This window comes from Haplochromis burtoni, unplaced genomic scaffold, assembly GCF_018398535.1.
Source record: "Haplochromis burtoni strain Fernald_Lab_line unplaced genomic scaffold, NCSU_Asbu1 Contig_168, whole genome shotgun sequence".
NCBI classification, from domain to species: Eukaryota; Metazoa; Chordata; class Actinopteri; order Cichliformes; family Cichlidae; genus Haplochromis; species Haplochromis burtoni.
In genome coordinates this window covers 977,056-996,245 of record NW_024582529.1, presented here as the reverse complement: position 1 = coordinate 996,245, position 19,190 = coordinate 977,056, and the positions used below count along the sequence as shown (strand labels likewise).

General features: G+C 39.1%; 1 protein-coding gene across 4 annotated transcripts in view; it reads left to right on the top strand.

Moving 5' to 3' along the window:
* LOC102309953 (voltage-dependent calcium channel gamma-6 subunit) overlaps window positions 1-19,190 on the top strand; it is a 48,313-nt gene that overhangs the window by 20,935 nt on the left and 8,188 nt on the right. The window contains exons 1-6 of one of the 4 annotated variants that reach the window (XM_042225325.1): window positions 8,276-8,597; window positions 11,446-11,649; window positions 11,756-12,037; window positions 13,497-13,607; window positions 13,845-13,953; window positions 18,501-18,575. In XM_042225325.1, the coding sequence (XP_042081259.1) occupies window positions 11,828-12,037; window positions 13,497-13,607; window positions 13,845-13,953; window positions 18,501-18,575 (505 nt within the window). In that variant the 5' untranslated portion in view covers window positions 8,276-8,597; window positions 11,446-11,649; window positions 11,756-11,827. The other 3 variants (XM_005933751.3, XM_005933754.3, XM_005933753.3) reach the window with 3 other exon arrangements.

Here is a 19,190-nt window from a genome sequence, read left to right as displayed (position 1 = left end):
ACAAGAATCAAAACCTACACTCAAACTTTTCAGAGTCACAAAGGGGTAAGCAAGGAGAAGTTAACAAACCAACTGACAAAGGAGACACAAGACTAAATATAAACACATGGGGATCTCATAGGGAGGAACTGACAATCACAGGGGCGTGAGACAGAATAAAGTCAGCAAAGCGACTAGATGCAAAAAGAAAGTGATTACCAAAATAAAAGTGACTACAACACACACAGAAACAAACAATGAGAGACAGAGATTCTCCCAGGAGACAAAAGAAAATTCAAATAACAGCAGAGACACAAAGAAGGAAGAGAACTAAGGATATGTTAGGCTTTTAAGTGTCTGTGGCTGCAGTTCAGTTTCCTTTTTTAACCACTGCAGTCCTGTGGAAAACCAAAGTGAACCCCAAGATTTATAGTTTGTAGAACCACCTTCAGAAGCAAATAACTTGAAGGGATTATCGGCCCCTCTGGCTATCACCAGTAGGCAGTAGGTGAAGTGTCTTGCCCAAGGACACAACAACCGAGACTGTCCGAGCCGGGGCTCGAACCGGCAACCTTTGAACTGCCAACTCTTGAGCCACGATTGCCCCATTCAGTATATTGAGGTTTTCCAGCATTTGTTAATGCACAGCTCTCCCCAAACTTTTCACTTCAATCACACTGAAGTCTAGACTTTGACTGGGCCATTGCAACACCTTAATTCTATTTTTTCAGCCATTTTGTTGTAGATCTTTTGCCCTGCTTGAGATCATATTCCTGCTGGATGATTGAAAGTCGGTTGAGCTTTAGCTGTTTGACTGACAGCCTCAAGTTTGACTAGAATATGTTGATAATCGACTGTAAGGTGTGCCGGTCCTGTCACTGCAAAACAAGCCCAAATCATCTGTCACAGTCTGGCAGAGAAGCTGACTGCGTGGAAGTGAGAAGGTGGACCCAAGTGCAGGAAGGTGAAGAGACAAAACTTGGTGAAACAAAAACCAAGCCATTTATTAAGGCTGGCAAAAATAATACAAACAAAGGGCAGGGGCGAAAACTCAACCTAAACTGGGTAAACTAAAGCTAACCATGGAACATGAACATAGAAATCTGACATGAAGACCTGGCATGAATTAAAAACCCTGGAAACAATGCAAGGATAGGAACAAGGCAAGATAACAGAAGATCAGCCAACAAATGACTGAAATAACACAGGAGGTGATCAGGGGAAGTGGAAACACAGCTGATTAGAATGAACATAATGACGCCACAGGGGAAGTGAAACTAAACACAATGAACATGGGACACCAGACCTCTTCAAAATAAAACAGGAAACATAAGACAGGCAGACATGAAACATATGAAGGGCGAGGGAGACTTAAACACAGAGGTTGAAGACACAAGCAGAATCTAATAAACAATTAACTATAACAAGTCAACATAGGAAAAATAGTAATGAACTTAGATAAGCTAATGAACTTAAACATAAACCAAACATCAAAATATATTAAAACTCAAGACGCAGGGTTAAATTACCCAGGAACCAGCAAATGAACCAGAATAACAGTGTTCGAGATACTCGATCAGTAAACATGAACTTGGACAGGCTCACCCTCAGTGGTTCACGCACCCTGATGTATCCTCTTCTCCCATCGTGTTGGTGTAATCTCATTAGACCTCACTGCAGTACACAAGTTCACGCTTCAGGGTCCTAACTCTCTGCATGCCTTAAGGATCAGAGCAGCTTAGTTTCATACCCTTCACCCTTCTCTCCCTATATACCTCTCTGCCAGGTACTGCCACCTTTTGGTTGAGGTCATGACTGCACACGGGACATATACACATGCAGGTTTCCTTTAATAATACATGGCTACATTTATTTCATCAAGTACTGTTATTTAAAACTAATATTATGCTAATAAGCTGGTAGCACTGCACCAGGAGGTCATGGAAACATATCTCATGATTGGCTGGGTGAACTGGGAGAAGAAAATGAATAAGTAATATCTCCTTTCCCTTAATGCTGAGTATCCACTGTCCTTGAACAAAGCTCTGAGTCTTCTGTCATTCCAGCTGAACTCTCTAAAGTTTGCTGTGCAGTCACCTTTTCCAATTTAAAGAAATGGTAGAATAAAAAGGTCAAGTGAGGAAACAAAGCAGTATTATTTAGTGAGTTCTCTAACCTTCTATTTGTATTCATTTTGATTGTGTTGTTTTGATGTGAGATTTTAATATTTAATATTCATTTAGATTATGCAAAAAACTGATTTGTTAATGAATTGTTACATATTTTGGAGAATATTTTGGAGAATTGTTACATATTTTGGAGAGCATGTGACATATTCTGGATATGTCACATGCTCTCAACATGTGACATATCCAGAGCATAACAGGGGTCATATATTAGATGTTGTGCTCAGTGACACAGCTTTTTCAGGTCATTATTGTGTCTCATTTAAAATCACAGTCTGTATTACTACTGGTAAAGGTGAATTTAAAATGATTAAAAAATGCTGTATCAATGATAATACCTGTCGACAGCTTATTTAGGCTTATACACCACCATCATCTTTGCTTTTGGATTCTCTTGATGACCTTGGTTAAATGGCTTTAACCTTCATGCTTTGACTGTTATGGATGCTATTACTCCGATTAAGACCAAAATTATCTGTGGAGGGAAAGGTCACCTTGGAGGAATGATTTAATGGTTAGAACTCAGAAAAGGGAGTGCAGACACGGTGAATGTATTGCAGGTTCATTACAATAATTATGAACAAAGTCTTCAGATATATAATCAAAAGTTGAAATGGGCAAGAAAGACCTTTTTTTTTTTCAAAGATCATCGATAACAATATTAACAACGTCCGTGCTGGTGTCTCAATTTCTGGCGATATAGTAATAACACCTGTGTCCCTTTATTTTATTAACAATTTAAGAAATTTAAAACATTTAGACTTTGTATCTTTGACACAAATAGTTCAACAGAGTCCATAACAGAGTCCTTAGATATATTGTCCACCAGTTTTTAAAAAACAAACAAAACCTTTTTAATTGTGTAGCTAACTATCTGCAGAACTATTGCAGATAGTTAATATATTTCTTCAATCAGGGCCCTGAAAACTGCAGTAATTGAACCTATTTTATTTTATTTTATTTTTTTTTTTAAAAATCCAAATTGGATGCCTCAGTAATTAGTAATTATTGGCCCATATCTAATTTAACATTTTTGGCATAGCTATTTAGGAACTTTGTTTTCAAGCAAATTCTTTTTATTCTCACTCAGAACAATATTCTCAGTGCTTTTCAATCTGGATTTTGACCATATCACAGCACTGAGACCGCTCTTATCAAAGTCTTAAATGATATTCAGCTCAATAGTGATGCAGCAAAAGTTACAGTCTTAGTATTGCTTGACCTCACTGCTGCATTGGATATGGCTGATCACAACACACTGTTTGATAGGTTAGAGAAATGGGTGGGACTCTCAGGAACTGTGCTTAATTGGTTTAAATCTTATGTGACATGTTTAGATTATTTTTGTATCATTCTATAATTCTGACCGAATAAAGGTTATGTGTGGCGTCCCTCAGGGTTCTGTTCTGGGACCTGTAACAGTTACAATTGTGTGGTGTCCCTTTAAGACAACCCAAGTTAATGTTTAGTGATGTCACAAGTCACTGCCCTCTGTAGAGTGTGGGAGAAACATGCATGCACATGGACGCATGGACTGAGATGGACCTCATATCTTTACCTCCCTAACTCAAAGTACTGTTACGGGTTGTATAAACACTGCTCGCTTCATGTATGATAAGACGGCTGCCATTCAACCGGGCCTTGTAAGGTTGGTAAAGAGCGTGTTTATTAAAGGACAAGCACTGTGGAATTCCCCGTACCAGTGTGGTCGTGACTTTTTGACCGTCCTGCTAAGTGTTTCTGCCGCCTCCTCTCAACCACTGAATACAAACTACATTACAGACCGCTTCTGTTTCATATTTATATCCTTCCTTTAGCTCAGATTATGAAGCATTATAATATGTTGTATTGTAGTTATGCTGATGATACTCAGCTTTATATTTCAGTGTTACCTTATAACTCTAGTCCTTTATACTTACTAGGTAAATATATTCAATAAATTAGTGTATGAATGAGCCAGAATTTTAATTTTAATTTATTTATTTAAAAGGGACAGTGCAGTTTAACATGAAACTGATGTACCGCACATAGGTTTATAGCTACTGCTAATTTTCAACAATTTTTTTTCAGCTATAGTGGGGGGAGAGAGCGAGAGGGGAAGACATGCGACAAAGTACCACTGGTCGGATTCAAACCTGGGCCTGCTGCTCTCCGACAAGCAGCATGTGGTGACCTGCTCATCTAGCTAAAAATCTTATGGACACAGATCTGAATTGAAATAGCTATATAAAGAGCATTACTAAATCAGCCTATTACTGCTTTAAAAATATTGCAAAAATTAAGGGTCTTGTGGCCAAGAAAGACACTGAAAAGCTTAATCATGCACTTATTTTCAGTAGTCCAGATTATTGTAATGTAGTTTTTACTGGTCTTACTAAAAAAATCAATTTATTATCTGCAGCTTATTGAAAATGCTGCTGCTGGGTCCTGACCAGCACCAGAAAAATGGATCATATTACACCAATTTTGAAATCGTTGCACTGATTACATGTATGTAAAATGATTGATTTTAAAATTCTTCTAATGGTTTATAAAGCATTCAGTGGTCTTGGGCCTAAACATATTAATGACCTATTTGAGAGCTATAAGGCATCTAGGCCACTTAGGTCCTCAGGAACAGGTATACTTAATATTCCTTGGACTAGAACCAAACAAAGTGAGGCAGCATTTAGTGTTTTCATGTGTCTCAGTTGTTGAATAAACTCCCCTCACACCTGCGGTGTGTAGAATTTATTAGTTATTTTAAATCGGGCTGAAAAATGTTTTTCTTTTTCGTAGCTTTTACATGAAAAATAAATTTTATTGTAAGTATTATATTTTCTATTTTTGTCTTCGTAAACCACATTTAACAGCTTTTGTATGAAATGTGAAATATAAATAAATTTGACTTTGACTTTAGTGAGCTACCTAAAAAAATATCTTTTCCCTTTTGTTGTCGTCCTAACTTTTTCTTCTATACTCTATAGATAGATAGATAAATAGATAGATTCAACCATTGAATCTACAGTGTGCATTCAATGTTTATTTGTAACGTCTTCAGTTAGAAAAACACATTTCAAGTGAAACATGATTTTTACCTTTCTATTTCTAGTGGCTAAAACCTGATTAGTTCATAACTCCGAGCCTCCATCAGCCACCTTTGGATGCTTTGCATTTTAATTTGGCTGCTCTGCCTAAGCAGTGAGGTGAACTGTCTGGACATGTCATGTCTCTGTTTATCTTTCTATGATTCTTCTTTTTCTTCCAAGTTCCTCACCTCTTTTACTTGATCTTCTCTTTTTCTCCCTCACACTCAGTCATCCATCTTTGTCAGCCTCTGTGTCTAACCTTCTTGCTTGTTCACACACAGTTTATCACAATGCCAGGCACATCTGACTGCAGTATTCTCTCCCTCTGGCAGCTGGAGGACCAGCCATTCACTGACTCTCTGATTAGACAGTTGGAAAACAAACTGCTTGTACCACTGCGACACAGTGAGCTAGAGCCCACAAACATGTATTTGTTACAACATCAACATCACCTTAGTTTTAGAGACTGCTTTGTTTGTGGAGATGCCTTCTTACTGGATTGTTTTTTGGAGGGAGGGTTTGTTTGACCACTGTTTCTGTGAGTCCTACTTAGAGCCCATGTAAGTGAAATGTGAATAATAACAATCAATTTGATTGTTTGATTTGATGACTGTCAGGAGCAATAATGCTTTAGTCAAGCTTTTCAATTTCTTGCACAACTATGCTAATACTCACACCAACACCAAATAAAGCATATGAATCCAATAGCAGTAAGACAATGTTTCATATGGAAAGGAAACATGTCCAGAAACCAGACAAAGTCACTGAGCACACGGTCGGTTGGGGCCATCTTTCTGATGTATTCGTGGATGTTTGTTGTTCCATCCTGGACTGTGGTGCTGAGACTCACTAGTCCCTGGCCTCCTTCCATCCTCTTAGCATACAGCCTCAGGGTGCTGGACTTGGGGTGAAACCACCATGCATGGTCAGGAGCTTCCTTGTTTTGATGTTAGTGGCTTCTATCGCCTCCTTTGGCCAACTTATTATCCCAGCAGGGTACCTGATCACGGGCAGGGATAGCCCGGATCTTGATCTTATCGTTCAGCTGACTCTTCAGAATTTGCCTGACCCTCTCCAAGTACTTGGTGGTTGCAGCTTTCCTAGCGGCCTCTACGTGGTTCCCATTTGCTGTGGGATCTCCAGGTACTTGTAGCTTTCCTCAGTGTCTCAATGTTGCATTCTGGTAGTTCGATCCTCTCAGTTCTGACTACCTACCCTCTCTTCGTTACAATCCGACTACACTTCTACAATCTGAATGACATTCCATGTCCCTGCTGTAGATCCTGGTGGTGTGGATCAATGAATCAGTGTCTCATTTACTTTTGGCATACAGCTTGATGTCATCTATGTAATGGAGGCGACTGACAACTGCTCCGTTCCATAGTCAGTATTTGTAGCCAGTCTTGTTGATGATCTCACTGAGGGGGTTCTGGCCTATGCAGAACAACAGTGGGGACAGCTCATCTCCTTGGTAGATCCCATACTTGATCGTGACTTGTGCTATGGGCTTGAAGTTGGCCTCTAGTATTGTTCAGCACATCCCCATTGAGTTCCTGATGAAGGCTCTTAGGGTCCTGTTTATCTTATATAGTTCTAGGCATTCCAGGATCCAGGTGTGGGTCCAGGATCGAGTTGTAGGCCTTCTTGTAATCAATCCAGGCAGTGCACAGGTTCGGGAGCCGGGTCTTGCAGTCTTGGGTGACTGCTCTGTCTACCAGTAGTTGTTGCTTTACTCCTCTGGTATTCTTGCCAATTCCTTTCTGAGAGGACGAACCATCATGGAAGGACCCCTGCACAGTATGTACCACCGGCAAATAGAGAAAGTGGTTTGCATCCGGAAATCCTACCAGTGGCTGGACAAAGCTGTACCGAAGGACAAAACAGAGGCACTAATCATGTCAGCACAGGAACAAGCACAAGATCCATAGACAAGTATAACTGGATTCAGATTTTTAATGATGTAAACAACAGGTTTATAACATTAATGTATATTTGTTGCATGGTAAACGTAATTGCTTTCTTCTCTGCTCAGTATTTCCATCTAGACGTTCAAGAGAATAAAATGGAATCCAAAGCAATATGCTGCAGACTTTCCATTACTTCCACAGAAATCAGAATGTTTTCTTTGTTTTTCTTTTTTGTTTTAATTCATAAAATGACAATATTAAGTAGTTCTTGGTCTACCAGTGTTTCTGAGTGTCCAAATGTTTGATGGGTTCATTTTAAGTTTCATAATAGTCCTTAAAGACTAACGTAAATGCTTTAAATTGGTTATAGCAAACAAACTGGATAAGGTGTCTCATTGCTGCTGTCAGCTGGCAGTAAGCTATCAAGTTTTCACTGTCTGGTGGAATCGGTCTCACCAGTCTAACATCCGATCATGCGAGCCAACCGACAGCTAACCGGCAGTGTTACTTGAGGTGTTGAATCTACAATTCCCTCTTCAATCAGCGGGATCGTAGCTGTGGCTGCAGACATGAACCTCACAGCCAGGGCGGAGCTGACACAAGCCCCCTGCTGCAGCCCTTTCCCCTGGGTCGGATTTAGTGTCATTAACAGGTGGGCAGCAAAAATAGAAAGAGGAGGCACACACACACAGGAACACACACACACATGCAGGGAAGGGGATGGGTCTGAATGTGTGTGCTCATTTTCGCACAAGTACACTTTGAAGCTGAGACAGCCGTCCAACGCAACTGTCCATGTTAGCGTAAACAAACAGATTCACTTACAGAAGCTACAGTGTGACTGAATACCACAGACACACACACATACACACACAAACACGCACACGCGCCATCTCTTTTTCATCTCCTCCTTCAAGCATGAGCACACGTTACCCCATCTACCCCCCCTCAGACGTAATACTGAGCTACTTTGACCTACACTCCCCCTCCCCCCCTCACCCTTTCACTTTCCCCTCCCTCAATCACTCCCTCTCCCGGCCTCAGCTCGCCCTCCGTCACTCCGAGCAGAACCACACACACAAAAACCAGGTCAGCAACTTGTTAATGTCATTGTTGTGATATTTGTGAGATGGCGGCGAGCGCAGTGAAGCAGGCGTGCAGCACGTGTTAAAGAGTGAAAAAGTGAGACTAATGTGTCTAATTTCAGCATGATAATTTCTGGCTGCTGAACTGTGTGAAGGGGGCTGGGCTGGTGGGGGAATAAAGCTGAACTTCAAACGTTGCCTTTGCAGAGTGTTTATGGTGTTTGGTGTGTGTGCGTGTTTGTGTGGGTTCCATGTTGGCTTATTTTTGGATTCACTAAGAAAGTGAGTGAACTTGTTAAAGGTTGACGCTGGACTTTCCTGCTCGTGCTTCAATGCTGCTTTTCCAGCGTGTTATATTGGATGCCTTATAAGGTGAGACCTGATTGGTTTTGATGAGTAAGGATAGCAGACTTTAATTATTTTTTTTAAACAGGTGCCCAGACACTTTACATAAGAAATATTTGAAATCAGCTACGAGCAGTTAAAGATGTCAGTGATGTTTTGCTGTTGTGGTTGTGTTTGCTGTTGCTTTAGATATGGAAGCTCATAGTGACCACTTTGCACCACTGTTTTTTTGACAAATTGCCTGCAGTGTATTGTTACGTCATTTTTACAGTGTTATAGGCGTTATTATAGGAGTGCCAGCACAAAGACAAATGATACCACCAAAATGCAATAAATGTTTGGTTTTTTTTAATAAAGAGTGCTGCTGTCCTTTGCCCTCTCAGGAGCAGAGTTAACTTTAGTTTTACTTAATTAGGGGGAAAAGTTGCAGTTCTGCAACATGAATAAATCAGGCACAAAAGTGCTTTTAAACAAAAATGTAATCTTGTTAGAAAATATCTTAACACCAGAGTAATGTTACCTATTAATGCAAGATAACCATTTGAGAAAAACTATAAACTATTTTTGCATTTTCTTTTCCACTTTAGTGTAAATGTGCAGATAACACGGATGCTATATAAGAAGATATGTTGAATTTAACTTCTAACAGTGTTTGAGCATGTTTGTCATTGGATAAATGTGTGTGCTAACCAGAGCTATTTCAAGTATATAATTACTTTTTCTGAGTTGTGGCTTTCTGTTACTAATCTAGGCCACACTATGTGGAGAGCCCCTAATGTTTACAACCTAATTTGACTATTAGAACAAATTGCTTTGCAGTTAATACATTTGCACTGTCAAATCACTATAAAATTGTTATAACATTTGTAAATGCCAGTGTCATTAATGATGTCCCCAAGACACTCAAAAAGGTTCTGGTTCATAACCTGCTGATCAGCTTTTGCTGTGGAGTTTGCATGCGTCTGTTTAATTAGTGGTACTAAATTGGCCAAAGGTGAAAATACGTATGGTTGGCGCCCTGTCCAGGGTGCTCGATGTCAGTTGGGATAGGCTCAAATCCTTCTGTGCCCTGCGATAAGAGGTTTAAAAAAACTCTACTTACTGTGCAAGACACTTTCACAATCAACAGAGATAAATCACTATAATGAAGTGCATTATTATATGTAAAGGTTTAGAATTTGAAGATGTGCATTAAGTGGAGGATTTTGTCTGTTAATGTGATCATATGTTTATATTCTACTGTGTTGTTGTGGCTTATTATCTCTGTTTCACAAACCTGACTGAAAACGTCTCTAAGCCTGCACTCTGTGACTTGTTATCTTATTCACAAGGTAGATGCTGATATGAAAGTAAAATTGTGTCTTCTCCCCAGGGAACATCTTTCATTTTTGCTAACAAGACACAGGGTTGCATGTTGTGTCTGTTGTCACCGCATCTGGGTGGAACTCAGCGGGGCAGCCGCGTCATTCCCCCTCCAGAAACAAAGGGTTTAAGACTGAGTTCACTGGCGATGTGTCTGTGTGACTTCGTATCACAGAGTTTCTCAGAATAGGTAATTGGTCGTGTCTTGAACATGATGAGTGTCGCTGAGGTACCACAAAGTATCTCAGAATAGATAGCAGGTTAAGATTTCACTATGCTGACTATTTTTCTATGTGCTTGCTGTCAACATCTCAAAATAGATAATTGATTTTGACACCACCATGCTAAGTGCCTTTATATTGGCTTAGTGTCCTTATGAAAAATGGAGAACAGGGCACAGATAATTATTTCTGATTTCTAGTATTGTGCTCTTCCTGTTTTTTAAGTGCACTGATGAAAGCACTGAATCCTGGTTATTTAATGCAGTCATTTTTTGGCTCAAATTACAGTGGACTTTTGTTACAGAAAAGCTGCTTCATGTGGGCTCAGATCACACAGGAATAGAACAGAATAGACATTTTTATGGCCCAATTAGAGTCTTGTGAACTGTTCATTTACTTTTAAGATTTAACAAATGACATTCATGAAAGTTTCTATTTTTGGAGAGTTTGACATTATTTACACCTGGGTGATATACGGATAATGAGACTTCATAATGGACTTTTATATTGTTCACTGACATAAATAACCATCTTGCTTGAGCCATGGGTCAGTCACAATGAAATGTCAAAGCTGGATTTAGTTTTATAATACAATACTTTCTCATAAATAAAACATGTCTTCAAGAAAAAAATATTCAGCTGCATGGGATATTTTTGGTAAATTTTATGTTACCACCCCCCGAATTCTGAGATTAAAGTCTGAATTCTGAAAAAAAGTTTGAATTCTGAGAAAAAAAGAATTCAGAGAAAAAAGCCTGAATTCTAAGATTAAAGTTTTTTTCCCCCCAGTGGCCCTAATCCTGTTCCATAGTAAACATCTATAAGAAACAGTCAAAAAATCCTATGGAGTTTTTTTGTTACAGACCTGTGTAATATGTCTTTGTATGAGTTGGGACCTCTGATGAAGTTCACAATGGTTTTAGATGTAATCATTTGATTTAAATTGCTGGGTTTTTTATGAATCAAAGAGCCAGATCATGATATTACACATTTGCATTTCCTTTAATAACATTTTTTAAATTCTGCATATTTAATGCTTTTTGGTTTTTATGTCCAAAAAGATAAGAATTAGTTTATATTGACTTTGTATATGTATATTTGAGAATTCAGATTTCTGTTACTAAAATAAAATTTTATATAATAAAGCCTTTTGCAAAATGACTAGCTGACACTTTTGAATATTTCTGTGACTCTTGTTTTGCACATTCTGTATGTGAAGCCTCTTTTATGATGATATAAACATATTTAATGGCTCTTACATTTTAATTCTTTGTTCCCTCTTTTCATTCTAGGAAATGTCCTTTCTTACTCTCCTGACCTACCTCTACTGATGTTCAGAAGATACTCTTCTCAGTACATCTTCTTTAATCTGTAATTGTTTATTTTTTCCATGATGATTCACTTAGCGGTTTTGTATCTGTCATCCAAGCCACCATTTTTCCTCAGCATTTTTTTCAAGAGAAGGATAATTGGCACCTTTTCCTCCTAAAGACGTTGTATGTCTAGTTTCTGGTCCCATTCTGGACATTTTAATTGTTTTTCTTTCAATTCCTAACTAGCCATTTCCTCTGTTTTTGCTCTACTCTTAATCTTGAATTGAAGAAAAGCCCAAATCGAGTTAGAACACAGACTGGACCCTGCTCGGCTTCCTTGGTAGTTTTATATTTTCTCAAAATGTGGTCAACGTTTTTTGTGACTGACGAGGAGGGCCGCACTGTAGGCCCAGGGACCCCCGGAGTGGCTGGCGGGCCTGTACCAGGAGGACCAGCCCAGGGTGCAGGGGGTCTGGCCAGCCTGATGAGTGGACGCAGTACATTTGGTGGGAACAAGCGCCGCAGGACAACATCAACAGGACATGCCATGAGTGAGGCCCAGGAGGGAAAGGTAACTGGTTTTATATTGTGTACATGTATGTTTACTTTCTGGATGCATGATCGTAGTCTGGAGGTAACAGAACCAATCAAATAGCTGCCTTAAGTGAAGTCAAGGTACAGGGAACACACCACAGGATCAGAAAATGTCTCTGAATATTAGAAAATACATGTTTTGAAAAGATTAATTTCAGTTATCTGACAATAAGGTGATAAAGATTAAACTGAAATGCAATCTATAGGTGTCAAATAGGTATGTGACTATGAAAAGCTATTAATTTTCCTATTTCAAAATTGTATTATTTTACTATTAGAACAATTTTCTGGCCTTGCTGTCTGTCATTCATTTGACAACATCAGGCAGTGGGAAAAAATGGGAATGGGACATAACTTTGTTTGGTCACTAGTAAAAAAGTCTGCATTATGTGCTTTACAGACTTAGTCTAAATAATCTAAGTAATTTTATGTAACTGAGCTCAGCCAGACACCTCTGAAAGCACCATTTTGATTCTGTGTAGTGCTGTGTGTAGGAGTGATGGGTAGGAGGCCTATTTCTATGCTGCCGTTTATTGTTTGGATGGTATGGAGGATCACAACTGACAAAATTTAAATTACAGAAATAAATCAACAAATTCATCAACACATCCTCAGTAAAATGCCCTAAAAACTACTGTTAAAAATACATTTAGAAATAAATAAATATGTGACAAACTGAAAGTGATGTCTTCATTTCATTTCATTAACTTGCTTGTTTAACTTTCTATTAAATACTCTCCCTCTCATATATATGCAGTATATTTAGTTTTATCTAAACATATTTATTTAAGATGTTTACATCCCGTTTTGTCACTACATTGAATTTGACGGTATTCAAAAGTTATTTATAAGCAATAACCTGGAAATTTATCTAATGGTGTTCTTAGTGGAGGCAGTGGCAGTTACACTATTCTTTGAATGAACATCTGGTCATTTGCATAATGACAAAGAAAAAAAATAGCTCTGTCATACTTTGGGCCTATATTTTAGGCAGTGGGGCTAACCCCTGAAGACTACTAAAAGAAATTAAAAGAAAGGTTGCCTAAGAGAGTACAAGCTGTCTGGTTTTGCCTTATATACCGCATTGCTTCAATAATCATTGCAACTAGTCCCAATTTTCCAAGCAAAATATAAAGAAATGGTACTTTAAGACTTTTGCACAATGCTGTGAATAAAATATTATATAAATGGGGAACATTAGTTAGTCTGCAATTTATCTTGTGTTGTGTATTAGATTTTGGCAGGTGTGGGTCCTTACCAAATAGGAATAGACTGTATAATCTGGGAATGAACGCTAACAATTAGAGACTAAAGGGCAGCGTGTAAGGGACACTGTAACTGACTACACCTCACGACTTGAGTACACGCCAGTGACAGTACATTTATGAAAAAAAAAATCCTTATGTTAACTTAAATTGTTCTTGTTTTGTCACCAGATCAAATTAGCATTCTTTGTCGCCATTGTTGGTGTAGTCCTGACAGTCCTCGGGGTCGGGACTGAGTTCTGGGTGGAGCTGGCACCGCCGAAGAGTTTCTATAACAATCAGGTGAAAGTCAGACTTTTTTCTGTTCATGAGCTATGTTGCTGTTTTCACTGATAAACAGATGTGACAGAGTGTCTTAGATATTATCTGTCCAGGGTAGAAGTAGTACGGGCTAAAGTACCAACTAAACAGTCATTTCCTTTTAGAAATGAAAGGCTGTTTGGTCCAAAGGGCAAAACCCTGTGATCGATGGCAAAAAATATTACCCCTGATTTTAAATCAACAGTCTTTGTTTTGCAGACTTGTCTGACAGCCCACTATGGGCTGTGGAAGGGCTGCACCAAGACCCTGTGGGTGTCTGATATTGACCCAGAGAGAGAGAGCTGCGGACCTGCTGAACTGGCTGGAGGTGACTTGTGAAATTACTGACTGGTTGGGTGGATGTGTGTCTAACTTTTGGATGATGGATGACTAGTCCGTCTGATGAAAAGAGGTTTGAACAGATGATTGATGGAGCAATGAGCTGTCTGGACGTTTGTCAAACCTTCGAGCTTGTTGGACAGTTCAGTTTGAGGGAGAGAGTTAGAATGAAAGAGTGGTCTACCTGACTTTTTGGCTAGACAAATGATGCTTGGCTCACTGTTTGATGGCTGGCAGGCTGAATAGTCTGGCTGAGTAACTGACTGAGTCATTGTTACAGAGTGAAATGGTCCACATTTTGTTTTTGGGTCAAGTGAAGGGATACAACAGAACAAGGACAACAATATCCGGCTTCTGGTTTGAGTGTCTAAACACTTGAATTTTAACTTGTGTTCATACTGCATGGGTTTTAATATATCTGTTTTAATGATTTCAAATGCTGTTCTGCCATGATGAGAGAGCGGTGCAGTTTTCAGCAGTGGTTGGCTGGGGCCTGTCTGCGTGGACTCTGCATGTTCTCGCTGTACTTTCTTCCTATAGTCCAAAGGCATGCACATTAGATAAACAGGTCATTCTAAACTGATCATATGTTTTGATGGAAGAGTATGTGGTGGTATATGTAATCCTTGTGATAGACTGACTTGTCTAGTGTATACCGAAGCAGCAAAACAACTGCCACATTGAACTGCAAAAAACTTCAGATCTCAGAATCCCATTTTAAAATGCCAAACTTTACAGCAATAAAAGTCATTTTTACATCCTGGTATGAAAACAGCTTTGGCTTATATATACTTAGTCCCTTCATACTTGTGCTGTTGGTCCATTAACTAATAATTAGAACACTCAAGAATTTTGTGCTTTAGTTTTGGTGTAAAATTCTAGTCTATCACCAATTAGCAGGTGTCTGTGTGTTGCACCTATAGAATTTATGGATGCAGCCTGCTAATCAAGCTTGCTATCATTAGCTGATAATGAAAACCTCTAATGCAAATATGGTCTCTTCTTGCTCAAACAGCCCACAGCTGAGGCTTCAAAATGTCCAAAACAGCGCTTCAACACCAATAGACTAAAATAATACCCAATGTTCCAACTCTATGCTGTCATATACCCTACCAGTTCTCAAGCCTAATCAGGTTCTACTGATCTCACAACTTACAGTTTCAGGTGCAGGGGCAGCAGAACAAAATGAGACTGTGGGTTGGAAAACTTTGGAAACATTGTTAAAGCTATTTTGTCAAGGTGTGCTGTGTGGCAGATAGGATGAAGGACCCAAATGCAGCACTCACAGGACACAAGGGTGAACTAAAAGTGACAGCTTTATTGCGCTGTAGCAAAAACATACTAGGAACCAAAAATCCAAAAACAGAACACTAGAAATTAATGACAAGGAACTAAGACACTGGGAATAGAGGTAGAACCCTACCAAGAACACGGAGGGGGGAAAAGCACACAGCATGGTAACGGTACAAAGCAACACTGACAGAGAGAAACACAGGGCTTAAATACAGTGAGGGGAAATGAGGGAATGAGACACAGGAGGAAAGCACAGCTGGGAGTAATCAAACGTAACAAGACAAGGGGAGGCAAAACTAGAAACACTGCACGCAGGACAGGGACTATGAAAATAAAACGGGAAACATGAGACAATTCACACAGACACTTGACACTAAGACGTGGAAACATGACAGACCTGGGAACAGAGGAAACATGAGGCACAGAGGTAAAACTGACTAGACGTGGAACACAGTAAAAAACACAGAAACAGAACAGAAAACCTAAAAACCAGAACTATAATTACCAAACAACCAGAAAGCCATAATACAAAAAGTATAACTTAACTCAAAATCAGAAACACTGAATGACCAGACCCAGGACCAGGACATATTTGCAGTATCGCTCCTATTTTCCATGAGTCACCTGTATGAACTCCTCTTTTTGCTATATGATTCGTATAAAAGAACAAAATTGAGATTTTGGACTGAGGAGTCCACAGAGACATCTCTGCATCTTATCAGAGAAGAGATCTCTTTGATTATCATCAAGTGAGAAAGCTTTACAGGGTAATGGGGGTGCAGTGAGATTTTTTGAACATGTGGAAGGAATGAATATGAAGCTGAAACAAGTAAAATTCTAGGCCTGCACCCTCACCATCAGGAAAAAGATTCACTGTCAAAGAACAAAACAAACCTCCTTTTATGTTATAGACTCCTTTAAATTGCTAAACTACAATGTTAAAAACTACTGGAACATAGTAAGTGCAGTACATGTGTTACAAAGTCAAACACCCTGCAGAACATCATGGGCAGTAGAACAATAAATGCAACATGTGTCATTTGCAAACGAGCCGATTCTTTGTAGCAAACAACAAAAGCGAAACAACTTTTAACCGCTCCTGCTCAGCTCTGCTGAGAATCTTCTTTATTTTGCTGGGCACACCAAGCAGACCAATCACATGCAAAGACAGGCAAGGATCATAACATTATGTAAAAGAAGCAAGAAGGCAGAGGCTTCAGGAGACAACGAGTGCAGCGGTACAGGCAAGAGACAGAGAGACAAGGAGATGAATTTGATTTCAAGGCTAAAGAAATGAGCAAAATGCAAAAGTACCATAATTCGGAACTGCTAAATTAGGTTAAAATACAATGCTCTGAATGAAGGGCCATTTAGCCAGGCTTTTCTAAGGGAGCCGAGTCAAAAGAGCCAAATCTTTGAAAAGAGCTGGACCACCCATCACTAATATAATATACTCTCATTTTATTCATTTTTTTCTTTTTATATGGTTACATTGATGGTTAGATTTAATTCTGCTCAAACAAAGATATTATGTAGCCATATTGAGATGTCACATAGAATAGAATAGAATTCAACTTTATTGTCATTGCACATGCACAGGTACAGGGCAACGAAATGCAGTTTGCATCCATCCAGAAGTGCTTTAGTGATATAGATATATTACAATATATATTAGCAATAATATAGATATGTGAGTATATTACAGAAATGGGTCTATTATGGTATGTTATAATGTACACGGTATGAAGTATGTTGTGAATATTCTATAACTATAAGTATGTACAGGCTGTAGTGAGTACAAGCTATGGACAGGCTATGTACAGGATATAAATATGAAAAACTATACAGAATATGAAATAAATAACTTTACAGAATCTGAGATATACAGCTATACAGAAATGGGAACTATGCAAGTTGTAAACAGTTGTAGGGTTAAAGATTATCGAATGTACAGAATGATTATTTACACAGAACTATACAGTAGTGCAGTTAAGATAAGTGAGGGTGTAGATAGTTTCTACAGAGGCTATAGTACTATAGCACTATTAGGCTATAGTACATAGCACTAATAGTGACGCATATATGCATTCTGAAAAAGTTCAGTGATTCCATTTATGAATGTATGGAGTATAATTTGAGATAAAATCTCCTCTTAATATAATATGGATGTATATAAAGTTGAGCTTTTAGTCTATACTACAATTTTCAATAAAAACTCAAATATTTATTCATTCACAGATTTATTTATTCGAAGAACATGAAAAACAGCAAGTTGCTGAACCCAAACCTCAGAATTTAAAAATGATCATCATTGAATTTTCAGATTTGATCTCATCCAGTCAAAGGACTGATCAGTATATACCACAACAATGTGTCCATCCATCTGTCTGTCCACAGTTCAGGAGACCTGCTACTCCACCTACAATATTGTCTTCACCCATTCTGTGTTCAAGGTCACATTTGTTGAATTTACAGGCAATAACCTGGGAACTGATGGATCATGAGTCAGATGAACTGCTACATCACTGACTGTTCTGACTTTCCTGCTTTATTAAGATCTTTTATCCAATTTAAATGTGAGATGTTATTTTAGGGGTTTTCTTCTTAGCCAGACACTGATGATGGAAATGCTGGCCCACAAATTCCTTTGGGGATTAAAGTGTACACATGTTCTGTGGTCAATGAAAGGAAAGTCCAATTATTGCCTGACTGGCCAGCTACAGCGAGCCTTTATTTGTTGATGGGATTTGAATTCTGTCAATTGGGATTTTAGAGTGCTGCAGTGTTCGCTGAAACTCTTATAGCTGCGGCAGCAGAAAAAAAAGAGACCAAGCCAGAACACTGAGGATGCGGCTTTGATCACACTAATTAAGAGTGATGTGTGCGCGTGTTGTGCATGCTCGTGTTTGCCAATGCACAAGGGAACAGATAGAGGTGTCACAATCTATTTGACGGCCAATTTCTAATTACTGTAACACATCATCAAGAAGGCAGAATACAAATTGTGCAGGAAGCATTGGGTTGTCACCTTGAGCTTGTCATTGACGTTCACGGCTGATTATGTTTGATGGAGAATAATTGAAACCAAAGCATCCAGGGGTGGGACGAGGAAGAGGATGTGGGGATGTGGCTTCTTGAATTTCAAAAAGATGATCAAGATAATTTGCAACTACAGGAGATTACCTGTCAGTGTTCATGTCACTTATAGCGATTTGTCTTTCGCTCTCCTTTCGTCTCCTGCAGAATCAAACTGCACGTACTTCAAGTTTTTTACTACAGGGGAAAATGCTGTGATGTTTCAGAAGACGACACAGAAAAGTGAGTCACTTAGGCTCTTTCAGCTGCCCACTCTTCTCTTTTCTTTTTTCTCCACATGTACCTCTCACTGACCCCACCCCCTCCCCCTTTTACCTGTGCCCTCTCTGCCCTTTCATCTTTATCCTCTCTTATCCTGCCATCACCTTTCCCATGATCTATCCCTGTATTTCTCTGTCCCATCGTTTTCTCTGTGTTTCCCTTCACCTCCTTGCTACGCTCTTTCAGGTTGATCATTGTCTGCTCCCTGAGTGTTTGAAATGCATTCCGCCTACGCTGCGTTCAAGTGCCTCCGAGCTGCTGTCTAACCTCCCATTTCACTGGCAGTTTCATAATGTATTAAGATCACACAGCGCCATACACTGAATGAAGAAAGACGCACGTACATTAAAAACTCATTGTTCACTGGTGCCACATCATTGTCACGCTATAAGCCTCAATCTAGTGATTTAAAGTCGCCACGAGTATGAAAAATAATTCATTTGGAGTCTAATTCAAAATCCATACACCTATCCAAACCTTTTACATCTGAAGATGATTGTGTTATTGGAATAAAAGCACTTTCCAAGACATCCAACATGCCATTTACATCTGTAGCATCGGTGGTTTTGGAGGGAC